Source organism: Vulpes lagopus, chromosome 3 (assembly GCF_018345385.1).
Source record: "Vulpes lagopus strain Blue_001 chromosome 3, ASM1834538v1, whole genome shotgun sequence".
NCBI lineage: Eukaryota > Metazoa > Chordata > Mammalia > Carnivora > Canidae > Vulpes > Vulpes lagopus.
Window position 1 is genome coordinate 53358459 of NC_054826.1, and position 24633 is coordinate 53383091.

A 24633-nucleotide genomic window follows, 5' to 3' on the forward strand; every position below is an offset into this window, starting at 1 on the left:
AGGGGAAGTGAGGGGCACTTGGAGCAGGAGGGGCGGGGGTGGGGGAGGCAGCCATAAAAGTCGGTGTGGATCACTTCTAAGGACAGATCCACCGAGTCTGACTGTGACGTGATCATCTCACCTCCAGGCAAGCAGTTTAGGAAGTTCTTCTGCAGAACAAACGGGAGCTAGTTGGATGCCACGTGAGACAATTATCAAAGTAAATAAAACGCTTCTCTGTAGTTCTCCAAAAGCTACAGGCCTGAGGTTCAGGGGCTTTCCATAGGAGAGCCTCTAGTACCATAGTCACTGTGAGGTTTAAGAAGAATTACAAACAGGCCGCGTTTGACAACACCGACGGAAGCTTTTTCCAGCAATTTTTCAATTATGTCATTGTGAGCCCTCCAAGAAAAGTAACGATTCTGGCTCACGGGGCCCAACGTTCCCAAGTAGAGGGAACAGGGTGTTCACAAGTTTGCAAACAGTCCTTTGAAATACACCCTAGGCAGCATCCTAGATAGTTCTGGGAAAACATGGGCTTGAAGAGGTCCTCTCCTTCCCTCACAAGGATTTGTAAATATTTGGTGTGGGCCTTGGACCCCTTCCTCAGGCTGATGAAGCCCAGGGACCCCTTTTCAAAGGTATTTTTTTTTTTTTAATACACAAGGGTACCAAGAAAGGCAGTTACATTAAAGCACAGCTCTCTGCATATGGTGAGAAGTGACCTGGCGGCGTAGCCGCAGACCTGCCTTTTGATTAATTCGCGGTGCAGATACCACCTTGGTTGGTCGCCTGCACTGCTCATGCTAGGAAATGCTAAGTGTCGCTCACAGGTTGTTGAGAATGAAATTGTAAGTCTGCCCCATGCACGCTGGGCGACCCCCCCCCACACACACACACACTGCGGAAAGGACAGTGCCCTAGAGGCAAGCCCTGGGCCCTTCTGCCCCAGGCCACTGGGGGGGGCGGCCAGGGGCCCCCACCCTCGCCTTGCTGTGAGGCCTCCGGAGGGCCCGCGGTCTCCTCTATCCTGATGCCATGGAAACCCTCTGCAAAGTCGCTGAGGCCGCCGTTCTCCAGGGAGAGCGGCTGCAGGTCCCACCGCGGCTCCCGAGCGCGTCCTGCACCACTGGAGGCGTCGTGGCCAAGCGCGGGGCCGGTTAAGGCGCTAATTCCGAGTCTTAATGCTGGTCCTGCTCAGCGGCCAGGGGTGGCGGGGCTCGGGGTTGGCGGTTCCCCTTGCTCGGCGGTTGGCCTGGGCGCATCCCCTTCGGGTCCTCACGGGGAGCGGGCGCCCTGCGGCTCCGAGGGCCCCCAGCCCCCCCCCACCCCCCGGGTCACCCGCCCCGCGCTCCGGGGGCACAGCCGGGCCCAGGCCGCCGCCGCCCGCCCCGCCCCCGCCCCGCCGCCCCCGCCGCCCCCGCCCCGCCCCCGAACCGCCGAGCCCGCCACGGACGCCAACTTTGGCTGCGGAGTCCGCTGGGGCGTCGGCGCGGGCTCGGCTCGGCTCCGCGGGGCTCGGAGGCGCGCGCCCTGGGCTCCCTGCACCCGCTCCAGGCCCTGGGCTCCCCGCTCCGCGCCCTGGGCTCCCTGCACCCGCTCCGCGCACCGGGCTCCCCGCTCCAGGCCCTGGGCTCCCCGCTCCGCGCCCTGAGCTCCCGGCTCCACGCCCCGGGCTCCCTGCACCCGCTCCAGGCCCTGGGCTCCCTGCACCCGCTCCGCGCCCTGCGCTCCCTGCACCCGCGCTCCGCTCCCCATACCCGCTCCAGGCCCTGGGCTCCCCGCTCTGAGCCCTGAACTCCCCGCACCCGCCCCCCGGGCTCCCCGCGCCCGCCCCGCTCCCCGCACCACCCCCCTTGCACCCGCGCCCTGCACCCGCGCTCCGCTCCCTGCTCCCTGCACCCGCGCCCGCCCCCTGAGCTCCCTGCACCGGCTCCCCGCTCCGTGCACCCGCGCCCGCCCCCTGAGCTCCCTGCACCGGTTCCCCGCGCTCCGCTCCCCGTGCCCCTCCCGCCGCCGACCATGGGCCGCGGCCCCGCGCGGACGAGCCGGACCCCGGGGCGCACACGGCCGCCCCCGCCCCCGCGGCCGCTGCTCCCGCTGCTCCCGCTGCTGCTGCTGCTGCTCCGGGGTGCGGGCGGGGACCCCCCGGAGCCCGCGCCGCCCGCCCCCGCCGCCCGCCCTGCGGCCGCCAGGACCCCCCGGGGCGCCCTCGGGGACGCGGCCTCGGCTCTGGGCCTGGGCGCCCCGGACGCGGCGGCCGCGCACATGCTCCGGCTCTACGACAAGTACGGCCGCAGGGGCGCGAGGCCCGGAGGGGGCAACACCGTCCGCAGCTTCAGGGCCCGGCTGGGTGAGTACACGCCACCCCCCCCCCCCGCCCACTCACTCCTTCACTCATTCATTCGTTCCTCCACTGTGCGGAGCCCCCAGCGCTCAGGCAGGGGCGAGGAGCTCCTGCCCCTGGGGCGGCCAAGGGGAGGCGGGGAGGCTGCTGCACACAGACCTAGGGGGAGGCCCCGGTCCCGGGGAGCTCAGGACCCTAACCACCGGTCCTTGGGCTGTTAGGCTGGAGCGGGAGCTCAGGTGGGCATCCTCAGGTGGGCCTGTCAGGGGCGGCTACCTCTGGCCGGGCCCCCAGTGGGCTCCGAGGCTGGACAGTGAACCCAGGAGGGCCTGGGGTGCCTGGTCTTGGGCACACACAGCTGAGGCTGGAAAGGCACTAACATGAAAGGTTCAGTCCTCGGGGGTTTGGGGAAGGGTCCAGAAGCTTGGGTGGGGGAGAGATGGGCATCCTACTTCCCTCCCACCCTCGCCCCACCCGGACAGACCCTTCCCCCTGTTGTCACACCTTGGATGATGCTGGACAGAAGTCAGGGACAGAGTACCCTGCTGTAGCCTCAGCTATCTGCCAGCCCAGGCCCTGGGCAAGCAGCGAGGACGGGGGGCCTGGTGGCAAGGGTGGTGGGAAAACCCTGTTGCCATGGAGACCGCTCATGTCACAGGACCCATCCCAGAAAGTGTGGGGAGAGGTCCACAGCAGCGCTCGTGGGGGAGAAGGCCGTCCAGCAGGAGAAACGCTGTCGGTCTCCAGGGACGGACCCCCCTGCGGTGGAGAGAAGCAGGCCCGACAGACAGGCTGGGTCAGGTCGGCTGCCCGCGGATGGCCGGTGAGCCAGGTTACACCTGCGGCCTCAAAGCCAGACCCGGAAGCTGGCCTGTGTGACTGTCCTGGGAACACCTGCCCCAGGGGGCCTGTCCCTCCTCCACCAAGCAGACCACTCGGTACCATTCCCGGGCTCCACGCCAAGTGGACCTAAGTCCGTCCTCCCTGGTGCTTTTTATTTATCACATTGGGTCCGCTTCTGGAGCAACATTATTAAATTAAGCCACTCAGGAATCATCCGGCATGATCAGGACCTTGGGCAAGTCACTAAAGCCCCGTGGACTTGACTGCACTCATCGACAGGTGGGCAGGTGTGCGGCACCTTTCCCGCAGGGTTGCCCAGAGCCCAGCACTAACCAGATGAGGTGTTGGTGCGTTGCGGGTTATTCCCATGGAAATGCAAGGCATTTAAGGCCATATAGGTGTGCCCTGGACCTTGCCATTAACCCGGTCCCCAGAGCCTTGTCGCTGAGGAGAGCAGGGCCAGCAGGGTCAGTGCTGCTGCACACCCACCGCCTGCAGCCCCGGCATGGACGCGCTCCGTCCTATCTTCCCGTCTGCGTAGAGCAGGGCAACGCAAGTACCAGTGACTCGTAGGATGTTACCCTGGAAAGGACGGAGGACGGCACCTCCCATCCAGCCCTCCCACTTGACAGAGATGAAAACGAAGGCTGGGGGGGGGGGCTTTCACTGGCACCCCGCATCTGCCCAGCCAGTGCCGCTCCCCCGCCAGCATCCTCTCCCCACCTCCCTCGGAGCTAAGCCCAGGACTTAGGACACAGACGGTAGAGCAGACGATTCTCTGAGAGATCCGGATGATCCGGGGAGTCTGGACTGTCGGACGATCCAGCACATTCTTTGGAACCACTTGACCAGGTGTGGGTCCAGGCTCCAGGTCCCCGGACAGGAGCTTCTGAGCACAAGGCGGACAGGTGAACGCTCCGTGGGAGGACGTGGCTTTGTGCCTGGCTTGGCGTAGGCCGGGCCGTCTGGTTTCCCACCCCTCACCTGTGGACGAGGCTCTGATGTGGGGGCCTTTGCTCCGGGCCGGGGGCCCCAGGCCATCCCCTGGCACAACAGTGGTCTCTGCAGCCTCAGTGGCTGGGCCCTGGGGCCATTGGAGCCACATTCCTTGCGGCCACCAGGCAGCCTAGCTCAGATGCAAGCGCTGGCCAGGCTGCTGAGGTCCCAGTGCTGAGTGTGACCAGGGGCTAAACCTGTCCGTGACTCACCTGCCATTGCTTGTTTGTTTTCACGTCTGGAAGGCAGCTGGTAACACTCCCTTCCTTGTGGGGCTTTGGGATGAACTGAGACATACCGGGTGCTTAGGACAGTGCCTGGCCCAGGTGTCGGTGATTTATTAGATGCTGTTGCTCTTGCTTTAGCCACCCTGCCTCCGCCCCCTCGAGGTGTCACGTTCCCTATTACGCCTAGATGGAGCAATCTTCTGAGCCTGGGGCTTCAGATGAGACCTGCTCCACGTCCCAAACAACCTGTGTTTAAATCTAAGCTCCCCCACCGACCTGGATGAAGTCGGGCAAGCGGCTGAATGTCTCCGAGCTTCTGTCTTCAGGTTTCCATGGCCACACAGTACGCAGCTGTCTGCCAGCAGTGCCAGAGGTCACCGGCATTTGGTTCCCCGAGGATTTCCTGAGCCCCTCATTAGGTGGCAGGTGCCGTGAGCCCAGAGGACACAAAGAGGCGTGGACTCTTGGACCTGCCCAGAAAAGTGCACAAGCTGGGGGAGAAGAAAGCGCAAGCGCGTGGGTGGAGGCTGGTGACACCACAAGGCTGCTACATTCTGAGCGCGTGTTGGGTGCCAGGCACCATACGAGCCCCGCAGAGATGATCACACAACTGTAGGAGGTGCCTACAAACACCCTGCCCCGCTTACAGATGTGGAACCTGAGCACAGAGAGGCTGCCATCTGCCTCTGGCTCCACGGCTGGCAAGTGATGCAGGCCGGGTCTCCCCCAGGGCCCGCGATGAGCACCTCATACCCATGCCCTCGGCTCCTTCCCTGCAGCACCTCCGGGGCCCACGGCTCCCTTCCTCCAGCCTACCTTGGTGCCGGAATCTTCTGACCCACGTTCTCACTTTGGCCACCCTGATGGCTGATTCTAGGGCCATGGTGAAGGGACAAGTCTCCCTTTGGCTTGAGTCCTGTTCCCCCAGGCCAGCAGGGTGCCCAGGGGACCTCTCCCCGCACCCCCGTAGCCCCCTACCACTTTCGGGAAGGAGGCTGAGTGCCCACAAAGTGGACTCAGTTCGGATTCTCAGATTTCAGAACTCCCAGGAAAGAAGAGCTCATCTAGATAAAGTTAGTCTCTTCTTCCTCGGAGTTAGAACCCCAAAACGCCCAAATGATGACTTCACAGAGCGTGGCCTCTGTTACATCTGCTATCCTGTAGGAGGCAGGGGCCTTCCAGCAGGGCACACGGGGGCACGGCCTTGGGGTCAGACAGACGGGTGCACGCCCAGGCCCTGCCCTGGGCCAGCTGGTGGCTTGAGGCAAGTCTGAACCCCCTTGTGAAGCTCCATCTCGCTCCAGAGACAAATGGCCTCTGCACTCCTCTCTGTGGAATTGGGCATGTGTGGAGCTTGAGTGGGGGGTGGGGCTCCTCCTCCGTGCCTGGCATGCTGCGTGTCCTGTACCGAGTCCTGCAGTCAGGTGACGCAAGACCCCACTGTGCACCCGAGGCCGCCGAGCATGGTCGGGCTGCAGCCTGGGGTCTGGCTCCCCAGGGCCTGGGCAGCCTGGAGGACGGGGGGCTGCGCTATTGGCGGCTTATGCCCCAGACCTACACCAACGTGCCTGATGGGCAGAACTGTTTGTGACGCTGCTTAAAACCCAAATCCCTCGGCCCCCCTGTGCCAGACCCTAGAGTGAGCATCTCCGGGGGAGGGCGGCAGAGGTACAGAACCTGAGCCCCAGGCACCAAGGCCCGCGGAGTCTGTGGAGCCACGTGCACATGTCCCTCCAGCCCACGCTGCCCCACGGGTGGAGCATGTAGCACGTATGCGGGTTATGCCTTCCTCCCAAGGGAAGGAAATGACCCTAAACTGAGTATTTTGGTTGAAAAACAACAACAAAGGACAACCAAGTCTCAGCCGGTTCCGTGGGTGCAGGTGTCACGGAGGCTGAGACCCCGTGGGCCCAGGGTCCTGCCTGCGCACGGTGCCCCGCCTCGGGCTCCATCCCCCCACAGCTTGGGCAGCCCGTGCCAATCCTCCCCGGGCTCCTGGAAGCCTGCGCCACCCCGCGGACGCCTCCTCCAGCGCAAGCCCCCGAGGACTTGGCTGCCTGGCTCCCAGGCCACGGATGAGGGATGAGGACGTCTGCCCGTGGCTCCGGGGAGCACCTGGCAGAGGCAGGCAGGAGGATGGCCCAGGGGGAGGCCCAAGCGCTCCTGAGCCAGGCACCCGGTGTTAAGACGGCTCCCGGCCTCACCCCGATCCCGGCCTCACCCCCGATCCCGGCCTTACCCTGATCCTGGGCTTTACCCCATCCCGCCTTACCCCGATCCCGATCTTAACCTGATCCTGGCCTCTGGAGAGCCAGCGGGTCCTTGCAGATCTGTCGAGTGGCCCCATGGAACCTGGATGGCACTCTCTCTTTGTGAAATGAGCTTTCCCAGCCCTTGGGCAAAACCAGAAGCAGATGCCCAGACAGCTGTGCCCTCCGGTCCGGGTTACCCCCAGAAGGACTCGGAGCGCAGGGAGCCGGGGTGCCCCACGCCAATCACCACATTTGGAAGAATGAGCCTGTTTGAAGTGGGTGGGAGGGAGGGCTGGGCACAAGCAGGAGGCCCGCCCAGGGCTTGCCCCCGAATCCGATTCCACCTCCTCTCCTGAGTAGAGGTGTCCTGAGGCTGGCGCCTGTCCCTGAGCAGTAGGGAGGGAGGGCCTGGGCCGCGGCTCCTACCTCTTCCTTCCTGCAATGGGATGCAGGATCCCCATCTCCCTACCCTCCTGACCCACCTCAGTTCCTCACCTGCTCCTTGGGGATAAGTCAGGGCGCCCCCTAGGCCTCCGGGGAGGATCACAGGAGGAGAGGTGAGCCTGGCGGGCCTCCTGGAGGCCTCCCGCTGGGCGCCCCCTCCGTCCCGACCCAGGGCCCTAACCCACTGTGTCCCTCCCGCCCTCACAGACACGGTGGACCAGAGGCCCGCGTACGTCTTCAACCTGACTTCCCTGCAGGACTCGGAGGTGATCCTCTCGGCCACCTTCCACTTGTACATGGAGCCCCACTGGCCCCGGGCGCGCGAGGAGCCCTGCAGGCAGCGGGTGAGGAGCACGTTCTGCCACCTCCCGCCCCCCGGGCCGCCCGCCCGACGCCACCTGCTCTTCCGCAGCATCGCGCAGAACACGGCCGCACAGGGGCTGCTCCGCGGGGCCCTGGCCCTGGCGCCCCCGCTGCGCGGCCTGTGGCAGGCCCGGGACATCTCGCCCATCGTGCGGGCCGCGCGGCAGGCCGGCGAGCTGCTCTTGTGGGCACAGCTGGACCCCGCGGGGGGCGCCCCGGGCGCGGCGGGGCCAAGTGCACCCTTGCCCTACCTGCTGGTCTACGCCGACGACCTGGCCATTGCCGAGCCCAACAGCGTGGCAGGGACACTGCAGAGGTACGACCCCCTCCCGGCGGCCGACCCGGAGCCCCACGCCGCCGACAATGGCTCGGCCGACCCACGCGTGCGTCGGGCCTCGCAGGCCCCCGGGCCGCTGCAAGACAACGAGCTGCCGGGGCTGCACGAGAGGCCAGGGCGCGTGCCCCCCGCGCGGCAGCCCCCGCGGCCCCGGCACGAGCTGTGGCGCGGCCCCCTTGGGGCGCTCAAGCCGCGGCCCGGGCGCCGGGAGCGCAGGAGGAAGGGCCCCGACGCGCCGGCTGCCTCGCGGGTGCTGGACTTCGATGAGCAGACCATGCGGAAAGCCCGGAGGAGGCAGTGGGCCGAGCCCAGGGTCTGCTCCCGCAGGTACCTCAGGGTGGACTTCGCTGACATCGGCTGGAACGAATGGATCGTCTTGCCCAAGTCCTTCGATGCCTACTACTGCGCGGGGGAGTGCGAGTTCCCCATGCCCAAGGTAGGTGCCTCCCGAGGGCCCTGCTCTGTGACCTCCTGCCCGCTGGGCCCTGGGGCTGAGGACGCCTGCCGTCCTCCAGGTGGGAGGGCAGGTGCACGTATGTGGGGCAGCCCCTGCCGACCCCTCCAGGTGGGGGACAGGTGCACATGTGTGGGGCAGCCCCTGCCATTGCCTCCAGGTGGGGGGCAGGTGCACATGCGGGCGGCAGCTGTTGCAGGTACAACCCGCGGGCAGACGTGGCTTCACTGTGCTTCTGAAAGGGCCGACCTAGTTGAGTTTTCAGTTTTATTTACTTTTTTAAGATTTTATTTATTTATTCATGAGAGACACAGAGAGAGAGGGAGAGACACAGGTAGAGGGAGGAGAAGCAGGCTCCCTGTGAGGAGCCCGATGTGGGACTCGATCCTGGGACCCCGGGATCATGGTCTGAGCTGAAGGCAGATGCTCCACCGCTGGCCCCACAGGCGCCCTGAGTTCGAACTTTAAATCAGAACGTGTCTTCTCGGGGAGGGTCCACCCTTGGGTGTGTGCTGCATACACGCCGTCCCGCCCCCCGAGGCAGCGCAGGCCTCTGAAGCCAAGGTCTCCTTCCCTTCCTGGCCTGGCCCTCAGGGTGCTGGAGGCTGTGAGCAGCACAGACCTGGCTTCGGGGGCTTCCTGTGGGCCCCTCGCCCCTCACCACCCCCTGCTTGGCACACAGGGCAGGGCCCCTCAGGGCCTCCAGTGCTCACAGAGCCTGAGTGTGCACGGTCCCCGCGGGTGGCAGTGTTGTCCCCTCGTGGCCCTGGGTTGGCAGGCCCCCCCCCCCAGGCTGGGTCAAGGCTCCATTCACCCATCTCTGGGCTGTGGGCAGGCGGGCTGGCTGCCAGCTGGGGTCGGCCCTCCCCACAGAGTGCTCACTTTGGGGGGGGGGACTTAGCTCCTCCGTCAGTTCCAGGTCATTCCTTCCCCTTTGAGAAACTGAAATCTGTGCATAAATCCAATTTGAATGTAAATAAATCAGTCGTCTGGGATTTCCCAGCGGGGCAGGAAGCTGTTTGGGAATTAAAGGGCTCTTCCTGCACATGCAGAGAGAGTGGGCCGCTGCGGGCAGCCTGGGTGAGCCAGCGCCCACCTTACCGTCCGCTGAGCCCCACGCCTTCCCCGAGGCCTGCACCACAAACCAGACCTTGCCCCGGGCCCCTGCCGTGCCCCCACCCGCCCCGCGGGGGCCTCCAGCACACCGTGTGGAAGTGGGCGCCCCCGGGCCCTGTCCCGCTCCCTGTGCCAGAGAAGGTCCTTCTCTGTGCTTGAGGCTGGACCCAGCTCCCGGGTGCGCACGGTGCCTGGGGAGGCAAGGAAGGCTGCATGGCCTGTGACTTTGGCTGCTCCCTAAGTCGGGGTCTTGGTCCAGCTCCTCAGACATTTGAAGCTCCTGCTTCTTCGCCTGTACAATTAAGGTAATCCCACCCCCACGCCTGGTAGACGGGGTGGGGAGGTGAGGCAGGCCCTCAGGAACGTCCATTCGGCCCCCACTGTGCGGGGCCCAAACCTTTGGGCCTTCCCCAGGGCTGAGGACACACTCACGAAGGAGGCATAGGAGGTGGCTGTGAAAATTGGGCAGCCGTGGCCCCAGCAGAGCCACCGACCGCCTCACCCTCTGGGGATGAGCGAGGCGCAGGTGCCCCCAAGTGGCCAGCGCCATGTAGGGCCGCAACTTCCCTCCCGAGGCCCAGGGGCAGGATGGCTGGCGTGCAGCGCGCGCTCAGAGGCCCCGATGCCCGCCCTGGACTCTCACCTTCTGGGTCAGCACCTGTCCTGAGGCCCCGTCGAGCCCACGCAGGTGGCCCATGGCTGGGTGAGGGCAGAGCGCCGGGTAACTGTGCTCCTCCCGCCTGCAGGTCGTCCGCCCGTCCAACCACGCCACCATCCAGAGCATCGTCAGGGCCGTGGGCATCGTCCCCGGCATCCCGGAGCCGTGCTGCGTCCCTGACAAGATGAACTCTCTCGGGGTCCTCTTCCTGGATGAGAACCGTGATGTGGTTCTGAAGGTGTACCCCAACATGTCCGTGGAGACCTGCGCCTGCCGGTAGGACCAGCCGCTCCGGGGTGGAAGGAAACCTCGCCCGCCCCGCACTTGGCAGGCAGGGCTTGGGCCTCCAGGGTGAGGGCCTCAGGAGGGGGCGGCTGCATATGCAGGGCGCAGCTCGCCGGCACCCCTGCCAGTCCCACAAGGTCTGTCCCCCATGGCGCATTCTGGGGAGACAGTTGCTGATGACTCAGCCCCTGCTCGCCACTTGGAATCCCCCGAAGGAACCCAGGAGTCAGCCCCACCTGGGGGCCGCCCGCCATCCACGCCTCCGCTCACAGGACCCCAGAGCCCAACGTGGCCACTGTGTTGGCTTCCATGAGCATTGTCTCGTGACTGGGGAGGAAGGTTCCAGAACTGCAGGCTCCTGCTCTCTCCGCAGGAAAGAACCCCCGTGTAAAGCATCAGTGGAGAACACCCGGGGCCACACGAGGGATGGAGGACCCTGGTGCCCAAGCGCAGCGCGAACTTCCAAACGGCGGCAAGAGCTTTCATACGCATGGTGCACGTGTGACCGGTTCTGGTTGCTTTCTCTTAATATATATTTTATTTCAAAGCAAAGGGGAGGGCGTGGACACCGTTCCGCACAGAGGTCATCAGGCTGGTTAGGGGTGCGTTGTTCAAACATGTTTATTGAAATAACACAGGCAGTGATACGTTGGAATACTAAAAAGTAACCGAGATTTTTATATTTTTGTAAATTATACTTTCCATACTGTAGATTGTGTACGTTGTGTGTTTTTATACAAAGCTAATAAATTAAAGGTACAGCGGTACCTGAGAAACTGAATGTCAGCCATCCCCAAATATGCACAGATCCCGACAAACATGACCTAGTCCCCAAATATGCACAGATCCCAACAAACATGACCTGGTGGCCGCGAGGGCACCGCACGCTTGGGGAGCGGAGCCCCTGGGCTTGTCTGTCCTCGGTTCCGGAAACCAGCTACTCCTAAGGCTTCCCGCTTCCTGCACGCCCGCTCCACCCCACGGCTGCTGCTGCACAGGTGCACAGGTGCCACCCCACAGGTGCTGCCCATGGGTGCCACCGGGGCTCCTCGGGCAGGACAGGCCCCCGGGCAGGCTCAGTCGTCCCGCGGAGCTTCCTCACACCCTCAGCTTCGGGGGGGCCATGAGCGACCGCAGTGCCGGACACGTGGGGGATCGGCCGCGGTGCCCAGGGACAGGCCTCTTCCCGTCCTGCTTGGAGCGAGGGCCTGAGTGAGACGCAGACGGGGTGTCCCCTGAGGCGCGGTTCCCACTCCCCACCAGCCGCCCCTCCCCGGAGGAGCCTCCCGGACGCGGGTCCCTTGCCCCAAGCTGACGGTCCTGGATGGGAGACGCCGGGCCGCTCAGGCAGGCATCCGAGTCCTCAGCTGGGCCCCGAGAGCTGCGGCCACCGGCCTCCCCTGGAGGAGGCCGAGGAGCCAGAGCCACCTCCGAGGGGTCAGGAGGAGCAGAGCCGCCCCACGGCCGTGCTCAGTCGGCTCCTGAGATGGCGAGCAGGGCCAGGGCACGGCAGGTGCTCCCAGCAGACACCGGAAGGCCGGCGGCAGCGGTAGGGGCCACCACGCCAGCGCCCCAGGCCCCAGCTCTGAGGGAGCCCGGAGTCTAGTGAGGTCTCAGGGTCAGCCCAGCCCAGCGGCTCCTCGCCAGGCTGCTCCAGGTGGGCAGACAGAGGGGCCCGGTCTCCCGTAGGCCGCCTGCTTGCTGCAGGGGGGGCGGTCTGCATCTCCCCCCACGCTCCACGGGCCTGGGCGCATAGGCCGGCGGCGAGCAGGTGGCAAGGCTGGGCCCAGGCACTGGGTGTCCGCCTGCAGGGCCTGCAGCCTCTGCCACTGCATGCAGCTGGCCTCCCCCCACCTGCGCCGAAGCCCGCCGGCTGCGTCATGCCCTCCATGCGCCGGGACGCGACACAAGTTAACAGCAAAATGAGCAAAACCAGGGCGACTCGATAAGGCTCCCAGTTCCCTTCCTCTCAGTGCACATTCTTCCTTTAACCTTGTCCCCCTCGGTTTTTTCTCATCCACGGCTCCCTTTCCATTTCTTGATGAAATCAGGTGTCCTGAGCAGGTTCCGTCTCGTTCCTTCCCCAATGTGCGATTTCTGGAAGATCGGAGTCATCACACAAGCCTATGGCTTCTGAGGGGCTTCACTGCTGGTTGACACGGATGGGGGCAGCCTGGGAGCCCACCCACGTCCAGCCGCGCGGGGTCCACGCCTGTGCCGGTGATGACCATGGAGTGTGCAGCAAGAGCTGGTGTCAGTGACGCTCACTTTTATGAAGTGTCGTGCAGTTTAGACACAGCATCTTTTTTTTTTAATTATTTCATTTATTTATTCATGAGAGACACAGAGAGAGAGGCAGAGACACAGGCAGAAGGAGAAGCAGGCTCCATGCAGGGAGCCCCACGTGGGACTTGATTCCAGGACCCCGGGGTCACGCCCTGGGCCGAAGGCAGATGCTCAACTACTGAGCCCCCCGGGCATCCCACCAACTGACCATTTCAACAGATGCAGTAAAAGCATTGATAAAACACAACATCCAGTCATGGTGAAAACCCTCAACAGGTTAAGTTTAGAGGGAATATACCTCACATTAAAAACCTTAGATGAGAAACCCAGAATATCATCCTCAACCCAAAAATCTCCATCAAAAACTGATAAATTCAGTAAAGGATACAAATTGAAAACTTGCAGAAATCTCTTGCATTTCTATGCACCAGTAACGAGGCAGCAGGAAGAGAAACTGAGGACTCAGTCCCATCCCAAGTGTATTAGCACCAAGAACACCAAGATACATAGGATTAAGCCCAACCAAAGACCCCGGGACGAAGGCAGATACTCCATCGCGGAGCCCCGGACGCCCCTAGATACGGCGTCTTTATTAGCCTCACAGCCACCTTGCAACTTAGCTGTGCAATTGCTGCTACAGAAGAGCAGGCTCGGGATGGGCAGCACAGCCACGGCACCTCACCAGGGCCACGGGCAATGTCAGCTTTGACGCCTGCGGCCGCCTTACTCCAGGACCATGTGGCTGGTGCTGCCCCCAGCCTCCTGCACAGTGACCCCCACCACCAGCCTATTAGGATTTTCCCAGTGACACTGGATGGCCTGGGAGTGAAGCAAGGTTTGGAAAGAAACGTTTGTATGAAACAATTTTTGTTTCGTCTTAAAAGCCAAACACCAGCGTCACATCGGCCCAGACACAAAAGGCTCGAGCATGCAGCCTAGATGCGCGTGGGTCCCTGCGGTCACCAGGCTTCATCTGTGTCAGAGGGAGCAGGGTGGCGGCCTGCCTCTGAGCCCTATTCTTGGACGTTTATATCCTCTGAAAGGGCAGGGCCTCAAAGATAACTCATGTGACAAATATGGACAGTTCCAGAGAGCTAGAAACTTGGGGAAACTTCTGAAATGGCCTTTATTCTACAAGTGGGGAGATGGACTCCAGGTGCCCCCAAGGGTCCGGCCTGAGGCACTGCAACAGGTGCCTTGTGAGTCTAAGTTGCTCATAAAATGCCACACGAGCTGTAGCCTGTACCCAACGCCTCTTCGGTGGTCAGATAGATGCAGGGCCGGGCTGCAGGGCCAGGCTGCACGAGCCGGCAGAAGCCTGGAGTGGGAGTGGGAGTGGGAGAGCGTGAGGAGGGGCTCCGGGGGAGAGGGATGGAGCCGACGCCCCCAGGGTGGGAGAGCGGGCTCGGCCGGCGGCGTGAAGGCGATGCAGGTTCTCTCCCGAGCAAAGTGCACGAGGGGCTGCACTCTGGTGGGAAGGGCAGCAGGGCAGGGCCGGCCCTTCAAGGAGGTTTCCTTTAGCAAAAGCCGGAAATTCAGGTTGACTGATGCCCCTGAGACTTGCTTTATTCCTTTGCTCTCTTCTACTCCTAGAGAGAATGCCGCTCGCCACAGCTTTGCAGCTCTTCTCCTTCCCTCTCAGGGCTGACCCCGCTCTAAACGCCGCTGCGTGCGCCTGTCCACCCAGTCACGTAGCAGCTACCGCATGCCCAGTAGCGTGGTGGGCAGCACACACGTACTCACCTCCTGGAAGCCTCCTACGGATTTCCTTTTTTATCGAGTCCAACGTGCAGACCGGGGTGTGTGCCAGGAGCCGATGTGGGGCTGGTGCAGGCTGCTGGGTCTCGCCTCTAGAGCCACCGACCCAGACCAAGACCCTGCCTCCATAACCAGCTTTTGGGAGCTTTGCGGCAGGGCCGGGAGCCACACTCGAAGAACCACTGCTCCAGCAAACGTGCTGCCGGCTGGGCACACCCTGGGCCGGCTGCTGCTGCTGGCTGAGCACTCAGCAGGTGCCCTTCGCTCCGAGGCCCGCTCCTGCGCATCCCACTGTGTCCCCATGGCGTGTGCTCGCGATGATGGTGTCTGCAGCGCGGCAGCGCCAGCCGGGGCCTTGAGCCAGACGGGGGCTGCGCTGGGTCCGCAGCCCCTGGGCAGGGCCACCCGGTCTCACATACCGGGCCGCTGAGGAGCCAGGGGACATGCACAGAGATGAGCGAGGAGGCCTGCCCAGGGAAGCCGGGCCTCAGATCCACCGTGAACACAGGGCCCACTCTCCAGGCTTGTCCAACGGCAGCAGGACGTGCCGCCCGAACCAACGGCCCACGTGGCCCTAGGGCCCGCGTCCTGGGTGGCAGGAGACCCAGGTGTCCGAGAACCCAGAGACGCCGGAGGGGAGTCTACGCAGACACTGAGGCGGGAGGGCCTGGCCAGCGGGAGGCAGGCAGGGAGGAGCGTGAGGCATGGCAAGGGGAAGCCCGGGAGGCCGGGCTCCGCGGCAGGAGGGCAGCGCTGCTCCGGTTACAGAAGTGGAGAGGAGAGCGCGGGCGCCACACGGACACGGGCAGCACGGGCACCCGCTCAGCGCCTCCGCACCAGGCCCAGGCCAGCGCCCAGCGATCGTGCGGCAGCCCGGCGTCTGCGGGCCCCCCCTCCCACCCTGGGCACCCCGCGGGGCCCCAGGTGTGTGTCCCGAGCACAGCCTGGACCACGAGGGGGTCGGAGGCGGCTGCACCTTTCAGAGCGCAGAGGCCCCGATCCTGGGCGGTGGCTCCTCGGAACACGAGCAGTCCCCTCAGCGGGCAAAGCAAATTGATATGTTTGTTCATCAAATTCCTAGACTAGAGAGCACCGCCGCTTGGACTGGCGCTTGGACCCTGCTCGTGGGAGGGGATGTTAAAAGAGCATTTCTGGAAAGCAACTTGCTGTGCGTACCAAGAGCTTTGAGGATGCTTGCATACGCTGCCCTAGACGTTCCTCTTCTGACGAACCGTCTTAGGAAAATAAGTAAAATAGAGGCCATATGCATGAGCCTTGCTACGTTACCTTGGTACGTAGCCCACTGCCTTTCAGAATATGGACCATGGGCCTCACTGGGCACTGAGACCAGAGGCTATTTTTACTTCCTTCTTCAACATGTTTCGCATTTCCTGAGTTACCCTCACTGTACTCTACTGTTGTAATCAGAAAAGAGACCTACGGGGCTCTTAAGAACACATCAGGAGGCAGCCCCTCTGCCCTGACCACATTTAGGCCACCCTTGCGCGGCCCTTGGCCTGTTTCCGCCTGCGGCTCTCCTGGCCCCCCCAGGCCCTCCCTGTGCGCGGCAGCGGCAGCGGCATCTCCAGCCTTGCACCCTTCTCCTTCCCTGCCCCGAGCTCTCACACTAAGCTGGCTCAATGCCCAGCATGCTTCCGCCCCCTCTGCGAGCGGCACTTCTGAAGCTGCCCCCTTTCCCGTCCAGCCTCCCCTAACAGTGTCCCCTCGGGATGGGGACAGCAAGTTCCGTCCAGGCCGGCAGCTCTGGAGCTTGGGTTTCACCCTGCCCCCGTGGCGGGTGGGGGACGCTGGCCACACCCTGGGACCCCGCCGCCACCTGCTGTCCTGCCTGCCCCTCCTACAGCTTCCTGAAGCTGCTTGACTTGGGGCTACCCCTCCTGAGAGATTTGTGACCATCCCCAGTTTTTTAACCTCAAACCCACACATAATGGGAATGGACAGAGACCAGTGTGGGCATGACGCCCTCACAATAACTCAGATCCTGAGGGCCCACAGAGTCCTCCTGGCTGCAGCTGGTCCACCTCCCGGGGCGGGGGGACAGCACCCGGGCACGTGCCGGTGTCAGGGCTGCCCCGTTCCCCTTCTTCTCCCCAGATTGTACACTTCCTCGGGGTGTGGAGTGTGGCCCCAGCAGCCTCCCAGTGACACAAGCAGGGACGCCCAGCCCCAGCCCAGGGCCAGAGCTCTCCTGGGGCCTGGGCAGCAGGTGTCAGGGAGGGTACGGCGTCCCTAGAGCAGACGGGGAGCGTGTGACCACCGGCTGGGCCCAGGTGGCAGCGACTGCCATGATGTTCAGCACATGGTCGTCCTAGATTTCCCACATGTCTCTCGTAAACTCGAGGCTCAAAAAGGTGAGGTGACACTCGTGGGCTGCAGACGAGGGAGCCGGGTGTGAACCCTCCTCTCAGCGACTCCAAAGCCTCCATCACCTCACTAGATGCTGCCTTGCTCTGGGGTCTCGAGTTCAGGGCTCACCTGGCTGAGGGGCAGCACGGGTAGCTCTGCAGCCACACACCCAGCCTAGGTTTGCTCCCCAGGGCCAGGGCCTCCTACTGACCCTGGGGGACCCCACCTCCCAGGCCTCGGTCTTCTGAGAGATTTGTGTGGTTTCTGTACTTGGAGGACTTCTTGGTCTTGTCCGTTTCCTGGATTCCTCATTTGCGCAGCCTCAAGGAGCATGTGCACCCGCCTCCAGTGTTCTGGGCTGAGCTGGCAAGGAAAGGACAGAGGATCCTAATTAGGGGGCGATAACCCCACCGGGAAGTTCAGATTCTCCGCAGCGGCCGCGCCCTTCCCACAGGCCCTGTGGGCTTCTCAGATGTTTACAGAGCCTTCATTAGCGGGCAGCCTCAGATAAGGGCGGGAGGTCGAGGCCGGTAGGAGCGAGCGGGAGGCCGCGGGGACGCGGCCGCGGGGAGGGGGTCGGTGGCCGCGGGGAGGGGGTGGAGGCTGTGGGGGGGCCACGGGGAGGGGGGCGCAGGGGGTGGAGGCTGTGGGGGACCACGGGGGTCCACGGGGAGGGGGGCGCAGCGGGAGGAGGCCGCGGGGAGGGGGAAGAGGTCGCGGGAAGGGGGGCGCAGGGGGCAGAGGCTGCGGGGAGGGAGGCGGAGGCCATGGGGGACCACTGGGTGGGGAACGCAGGGGGGAGGTGGCCGCGGGAAGGGGGGCGGAGGCCCTGTGGGGCGCGGAGGCCACGGAGAAGCGGTTGGTGGCCGTGGGAAGGGGGATGGAGGCCAAGGGGAGGGGGGTGGAGGCCGCATGGGGTCACGGGAAGGAGGGCACAGGGGGTGGAGGCCGTGGGGGGCGGAGGCCGCAGGAAGGGGGGATGGAGGCCGCGGGGAGGGGGGCGCAGGGGGCGGAGGCCACGGGCCGGGGCGGTGCACCCCGGGGTCCCCGAGCAGTCGCAGGGGGCGGGAGGAGGCCGCGAGGGGAGGAGGCCACGGGGAGGAGGAGGCTGCGGGGAGCAGGAGGAGGCCGCGAGGGGAGGAGGCCTGAGAGGAGGAGGCCGCGGGGGGCGGACTTGGGGGGAGGAGGCCCCGGGCTGGGGCGGTGCACCCCCGGGCTCCTGGAGCAGCCGCAGGGGGCGGGAGGAGGCCTGGGGGGAGGAGGCCTGGCGGGGCCAGAGGCCGCGGGGAGGAGGAGGCCGCCGGGAGGAGGAGGCCACGGGCCAGGGCGGTGAACCCGGGCTCAGGCTGGGGAGCCCCCCGCAGGCCCGGCGGCCCCGCCCCCGCCCCCGCGCCCTGCCCGCCGCGCGGCCGCTGCCCGCAGTGTCCTGTGCAGGGCGAGCACGTCCCAGGATGTGCGGCCGGGCGGTCGGCGGGGCCCTGCGCGCCCTGTGCGCCCTGTGGCTGCTGGGCTGCGGGGCGCGGGGGCGGCCGCTCGAGGGGCGCCGGCGGCCGGGCTCGCAGGGGGCGCCCGGGGAGCCGCGGGACCTCAGGGCGCTGCCGCAGGCGGTGCAGCGGGACCTCCTGCGCGGCCTCAACCTGAGCGGCGTCCCGGCCCAGCCCCGGGCCCGCGCGGAGCCGCCGCAGTACATGCTCGACCTGTACCACCGCTACGCCAGCGACAAGGCGGCCGCGCCCGCCTCCAACGTGGTGCGCAGCTTCAGCGTGGAAGGTACCGGGGCGCTGGGGGCAGGAGGGCCCACGGGGGGCTCGCAAGGGGCCTTTGAAGGAGCTCAGTGAGATGCAATGCATGGGTGAGCTTGGCGCTGCGGGCCGGGCTTTGTCCCCCGGCGGCTCCGGGGAGGAGGTTGGGGCGGTCGCCTCCCCACTTGAACACAGACAGCCTACCCAGCTTTCAACCAATTGGTGTGTTTTTGGACCTTGGAAGAAGGTCTGTTTCTCTCCCATCACAAAGCGTCTACACTTCTGAGCATTTTTTCCGAGACAGAGATTTTAGAGGACAAGCCTGTCATCTTCTACACATAAATTGATCTACCCCATCGGAGAGGGCCAGGAGGTAGCAAACACGGACTCAGTTCGCAGGACACGGCCAAGGCGGCAGATACAGGGGGAGCTTGCCCAGGTCAGAAGGTGGTTCGGCAGCTGCCTTGTGACGCAGGCCCTGCGGGCCCACAAAGCTCGGCCCTGGCCACCACTGCCTCTCTGAGCGCCCGGGCACAGGGGCCTCCCTCCCACAGGCTTGACACCTGCAAACCCCTAATAGGCCTGGCCGAGCACCACAGCTCCCCGACTTGCCGCGCCTGCGAAGCACATGCCCCGTCATGGTCGTGGTGCAAGCCCGGCAGTCCTGAGTTTTCTGATTCCCCAGAAGAAGGAGAAAACTCTAGATTGGATGTGAACTTGCTGATTTTTAAAATATTAGCTTGATTTAAAAAAATGTGGTTTACGGATCACCCAGATGCTGCCAGCAAGTCTCCAGCTCTGTAGCCTGTTCTTCGGGAGAAGGCGTGCCTCCCCGGCTGGACCGCATCACCATCCCATGGTCCGGGGGTCCAGCATTTGGAGCCACGTCCATGAGCATCCCCTCCCCTGCCCAGCACTGACCATGTCCCCAGCACAGGCCTCCTGGCTCAACCCAGCTCTGCCCGCGGCCCACGCCGCTGTGGAGGCCAATTATGCTTCCCTCGCAGACGGTCTAAGCGCGGCTCAGGCAGGGAGGGTAACGTTTTGTGGACGTGTGACATGGCCCCCCAGCAATTTTCCAAGCATGGCACAGGAGACCACTCCTGCTCATGGGCCCCGTTCGCTGTTCCCATCCATTCTACAGGAGCTAGAATGGTACACGCACACCGGGTGCGGGGCCATGCGCTCTGAGGGGCGTGCAGGTTGGGAAGGAGGGTCTGAGGAGGACACAGAAGCACTGGCCGAGCGTCAGCTGTGAGCCAGGGGCAGTGTCAGTAAGTTTCATGTGCCACCTTGGGGGAGCCTCCCACCAACCCTGGAAGGCGGGGAGGATGAGCCCCATTCCACAGATGAGGCAACTGAGGCTCAGAGCCACTCAGCACTTCTCGAGGTCACAAGCCTGGGAAGGGACAGAGTCCAGACTAGCACCTTGGTCTGCCAGACGCTGCCGGATCTCACAGCAGCACGCAGGCTCCCCTCACGCTGTGACCGAGCCGTGGCATCACAGAGACGTGCTGGTGGCTGCGTGCCAGCTAGGAGAAGTTGGAAACTGAGACACTTGGGTAGCTACAGGGTATACCCCATTGATGACTAACGTGACAAAGCAGGTGAGGCAAATCTCTTTCATTTTTTTCCCCCAATAAAAAAAAAATTCAGTTTCACTTTGCTTGGAAATTAGAGTTCTGAATAATTTCTATGCTGTTTAAATTGCTGAGATTTTTAACATTGTGTTAATGCTGGAAATTTGCCATCCCCTCCCAGGGCGGCTCCTCCCACGTCACACGCTTGCGATTCCCACTCTGAGGCTGACAGTATGCTTTGCTGCACTGCTTATTTGGTACTTTCTTTTTTTTTTTTTTTTTTGGTACTTTCTTTTAATGTGAGGAGCTTAACAGGATGTGCGCACTTGGCAGTTAAACAGCCCAAATGCCAGTCTCCACATCTGTAAAAGTGGAAATAATTAGACCATCCCAGGGCCCATGCGGAGAGCAAAGTGACACAGGGAATGCAGAGCTCCTAGTGCGATGCTGGGCACCTAGTAGGTGTTCCCTGAAGGGCGGACCTGTCAACTCCAATGCAAGGCACCTCCTGCCTCTGGTTTTCTGGAAGATCCTAAATGTCTTTTAAATCCTTCTACACAAAGGGCCTAAGTGAAACCAAATAAAGATTTGATAGAGTTGGTCAGTGGCATCCTGGATGCCCTTTGACCCAAGTCACGAGTCTCAGCTTTGGTGTCATGAAAGGTGACCTTGACTGTGCCCTTGCATTTCAGATGCTGTCTCCATCATGGCCACAGAGGACTTCCCCTTCCAGAAGCATATCTTGCTCTTCAACATCTCCATTCCTAGGCACGAGCAGATCACCAGGGCCGAGCTTCGACTCTACGTCTCCTGCCAAGGTCACGGAGCCGCTTCTCGTGAGCTGAGAGGCAACATGGCTATTTATGATGTTCTGGATGGAGCAGATGCCTGGGATGCTTCCGCAGGCACCAAGACATTCCTCGTGTCCCAGGACATCTTGGATGAGGGCTGGGAGACCTTCGAGGTGTCCAGCGCTGTGAAGCGGTGGGTCAGAGCAGACTCCGCCAAGAGCAAAAACAAACTGGAAGTGACTGTGGAGAGTCACAGGAAGGGCTGCGACAAGCTGGATATCAGTGTCCCCCCGGGCTCCAAAAACCTGCCCTTCTTTGTCGTCTTCTCCAACGACCGCAGCAATGGGACCAAGGAGACCAGGCTGGAGCTCAGGGAGATGATCGGCCATGAACAGGACAGCGTGCTCACGAAGTGGTCCAAGAACGGTCCAGCAGGGGCGGGTGACCGCAAGGCCGAGGGGGGCGGGGAAGGTCACACGACCACAGGGTCCTCGTTAGCCAGACGGAAGAGAAGTGCCGGAGCCAACAACCACTGTCAGAAGACCTCCCTGCGGGTGAACTTCGAGGACATCGGCTGGGACAGCTGGATCATTGCACCCAAGGAGTACGACGCTTACGAATGTAAAGGCGGCTGCTTCTTTCCCTTGGCTGACGACATGACCCCAACAAAACACGCCATCGTGCAGACTCTGGTGCATCTCAAATTCCCCATGAAGGTGGGCAAGGCCTGCTGCGTGCCCACCAAACTGAGCCCCATCTCCATCCTCTACAAGGATGACATGGGGGTCCCCACTCTCAAGTACCACTACGAAGGGATGAGTGTGGCAGAGTGTGGGTGCAGGTAGTGCCGGCCTCGGGCGGGGGGGACAGGGTGGATGGGCCCCGTTTCCCTCTGGGCATGCCAGCCTGAAGGAGGGAAGGGGGCAGCCACGTCCGGGAGGCAAGGGCCTGCCCACCCCAGGCGTCCACCACTGGGCCCATTCGCAGGGGACAGCAGTGGCCGGGGCTGGGGCCGGGGCGGGGGAGAGGAGGAGAGCCCAGAAGGATCGTTGGGGTGCAAGGGGTGAGACGAGAAAAGAGGCCGAGAGGGAAGCAATCCAGAGTTAGCAGAAAATAGCAGAAACGAGGCAGGGGGCTAGGCAGATGAGGTGCAGAGATTGGTGGGGCTTAAAGGAGGTGGGAAGGATGGGGCACATTCCCACAACTCAGGGGGTGCGGGCCCTGAGAGCCACGTGCTCTACACCCCTCGTTTCAAGCCTCCCTGCAACCCGGTGAGGTGGGGCTCACGAGCAACCAAAACGCAGGCATTTCAAGCCACACCGGCCACGGAGATGGGGTCCAACCCTCGGTCTGCACAGATCCGTCATCCCCCGGGACCCAGGACCCTCTTAGGTACCCCATCAAAGGGTATCAGGTCACCTTGCAGCTAAAGAAAATTAGACGCTGGAGGCGGGGAGCGGGACCGAGCTGCACTGAGCCCCAGCCAGTGCCCACCAGGCTGGCCAGGCCGCTGGAGCGTCCAGCACGTTCTGACAGGCGCCGGGCTGCACCAGGGGCCCAGGGCTTTCTCAGATGCGCCTCGAGTCCCCGGGCAACCATCCCCCAGAGCAGCTGCAGGAGGGACAGAGTGCACGACAGGCGCCCGAGGCTGCGTACACACGGCAGGGGGTGGGGGGGCCGGGGCCGTGGGACAGTGCATTCAGCCGGCGGTGCAGGCCACTGCCCAGCACGGGGTCCCCGGGTGTACGCGGCCCAAGCAGCTCACCAGCACGACACCCCAGGGCCTGGATTGGAGTTGGTCGGAATAAATGTGCTCTTGCCTCAGTGGCTGCGATGTCCCTGCTTTTAGTCCTGGTGACACGAACTCGAGGGGGGGGGGGGGCGGAGCCGCCCCTCGCCCAGCCGGCCTTCCCGGCCCCCGCCGCCCCCGCCGGCTTCCCTGAGCTGCACGGCCCCGGCCCCAGGACCGGACTCGGCCCGCTGACCCCGGGGAGGACGGGGTTTCCTGGGAGCCCTTAGGGCCACGGCCGGAGCAGAGCCCATCGCAGACCCCACCACCCGGCCTTCCCTGCGGGTGGAAGCTCCCAGCATATTAAAAAAAAAAAAAAACAGATTTATGTTAGTTTACAGGGAACCAACAGAGAGCTTTAACAGAATTCAAATTCATTAATTTAAATACAATTAACTACTGAATTGTAGAAAATACTAACTCCTGGTGAGGCCGGATGAGGAATGCCTCTTAGTCCCGGCGGCACAATCCTGTGTCTGCATCAAAGCTTCACTCGGAAATGAAGTCGAGTGTGTCAGCAGTGGACTCCCCTGATCAGAGGCCTGATGGCCGCCAGACGCCGCGCCCAGGCCACCCCTGCCCCCGGGCCTTCCCCTCCCTGGGGACAGAGCTGCAGGCGGATGCAGGGGGCAGCATCTCCGTTGCGGGGGGCGGGGGGGGGGTGCGGGAGATGTCCACGGAAGGGCCTGCGTGGTGCCCGCGGGCCCAGAGGTCAGAGCCAGAGCCGCCCCGCTCCAGCCCCGCCCCAGCCCGGCTCCCTCGGTCCTCGGCCTGCCCTCAGGCCCCGCTCCACCGCAGCCCAGTCACCTTCCCTGAAGGCCCGGCTCCGGTGGCACCCCTCAGCCTCCCCCGCAGCCTGGCCCTGACCTCCCCACCCTGAGGAGCACGACCGTGCTTCTGTCCTGTGGCTGTTGTGGGCTTGGCGTGGGGACCTGCCTGCCTCTGCTCGCGAGCCACCCACACCACCAGGTCCTCCGGGGACGAGGCCTGGGAGCCTGCAGCCTGGTCACACTCAGGGCCCAGGTTCAGGGCAATGGGGCCTGGACCACGTGCTGGGAAAAGAATCTGCGGGGAGCGCCCCCAGGTGCTGCGTGGCATCCATGTCCCCGCGGATGTTTCTGGGGGATCACCCCAGCAGAGCTTGTCTCCCGACGCGGTACTGAGCCCTCCGCTTCTACTACCGCACTTGCAACGGGGTGGGGGTGGGGGGGGGGTTGTCCCCTGCTCCTCATGTCACCCGCCCCCCGGGCGCAGAGCGGGAGGACAGAGGGGCTCAGAGATGCCGGGCAGGAAGCCCCCAGCAGGAAGCGACAACGAGGGGGTGGAGTGGGGGGACTGTGGGGCCAGCCCCGGGGAGAGGCGGGGGTCCCCGAGCGCCGGCTGGGCCTGGGACGTGCACTCCGGAGCTCACACGACAGCCACAGAATAAAAGACGTTTCTATCCTGACTTTTGCAAATGAAGAGGAGGTGGAGGTTTCTGGAGGCTTCGGCCTTGGCTCAGAGCTCAGCCGGGAGGGCTGGACCCGGGTTTTGACCCCCGGCCGCGGGGCTAACCCCACGCTCTCTGTCCCGACGACCTCCCTCACGAAGGATCAGGGTCGTGGCAAGGACACAGGCTACGCTCTCCGGTGGTGCCCCCAACCGGCCCTGCTCTGTGGGATCTTCACCCGCCGGGTGCTCAGGGCAGCGGCAGGTGGCCCCCTTGTCGGCCTGCGTCAGTGCTGGGCCGTGGTCACCAAGACCCGGAGCGGCGGGCAGTTAGAGCCGAGCAGGCAATGGGAGCAACAGGTGGTTCACGTCCTAGAAGCCCCAGGGTGACCCCGTGGCCCCCAGGACCCCAAGGACAGACCACGGGCCACAGCTGTGGCACAAGCACCTCCTCTTCCTCCCCTGCCCTGGGCAACTCCCAAGTCCCAGTGGTCACCGCCGTTTTAGCGACCCCCTCCTCCCCCTGACGGCTGCCAGGATTCCTCCCGCACAAACCCCCAACCTGCAGATGGTGGGGAGCAGCCTCCATCA

The 24633-nt window shown here is 63.8% G+C and overlaps 2 protein-coding genes across 2 annotated transcripts; both read left to right on the plus strand.

The window, feature by feature from the left end:
- Nucleotides 1-1893: 1893 nt before the first annotated feature.
- On the plus strand, nucleotides 1894-11067 carry GDF10 (growth differentiation factor 10). Its single transcript, XM_041747163.1, has 3 exons — nucleotides 1894-2332; nucleotides 7296-8224; nucleotides 10105-11067. The coding sequence occupies exons 1-3, from the start codon at nucleotides 2002-2004 to the stop codon at nucleotides 10294-10296; spliced, it is 1452 nt and encodes a 483-aa protein (XP_041603097.1). The 5' UTR covers nucleotides 1894-2001; the 3' UTR covers nucleotides 10297-11067.
- Nucleotides 11068-18144: 7077 nt separating this feature from the next.
- On the plus strand, nucleotides 18145-22888 carry GDF2 (growth differentiation factor 2). The gene is made up of 2 exons (XM_041749487.1): nucleotides 18145-18482; nucleotides 20727-22888. Exons 1-2 carry the CDS (start codon nucleotides 18164-18166, stop codon nucleotides 21668-21670), a joined length of 1263 nt encoding a protein of 420 aa, XP_041605421.1. The 5' UTR covers nucleotides 18145-18163; the 3' UTR covers nucleotides 21671-22888.
- Nucleotides 22889-24633: the final 1745 nt, after the last annotated feature.

Excerpts from the sequence above, each read along its gene's own strand:
- GDF10 (XM_041747163.1), top strand. The coding sequence starts at position 2,002 with ATGGGCCGCGGCCCCGCGCGGACGAGCCGGACCCCGGGGCGCACACGG. Across the intron at positions 2,333-7,295 it reads CAGCTTCAGGGCCCGGCTGG|ACACGGTGGACCAGAGGCCC; the intron begins GTGAGTACACGC and ends CCGCCCTCACAG. Across the intron at positions 8,225-10,104 it reads GCGAGTTCCCCATGCCCAAG|GTCGTCCGCCCGTCCAACCA; the intron begins GTAGGTGCCTCC and ends TCCCGCCTGCAG.
- GDF2 (XM_041749487.1), top strand. The coding sequence starts at position 18,164 with ATGTGCGGCCGGGCGGTCGGCGGGGCCCTGCGCGCCCTGTGCGCCCTG. Across the intron at positions 18,483-20,726 it reads GCGCAGCTTCAGCGTGGAAG|ATGCTGTCTCCATCATGGCC; the intron begins GTACCGGGGCGC and ends CTTGCATTTCAG.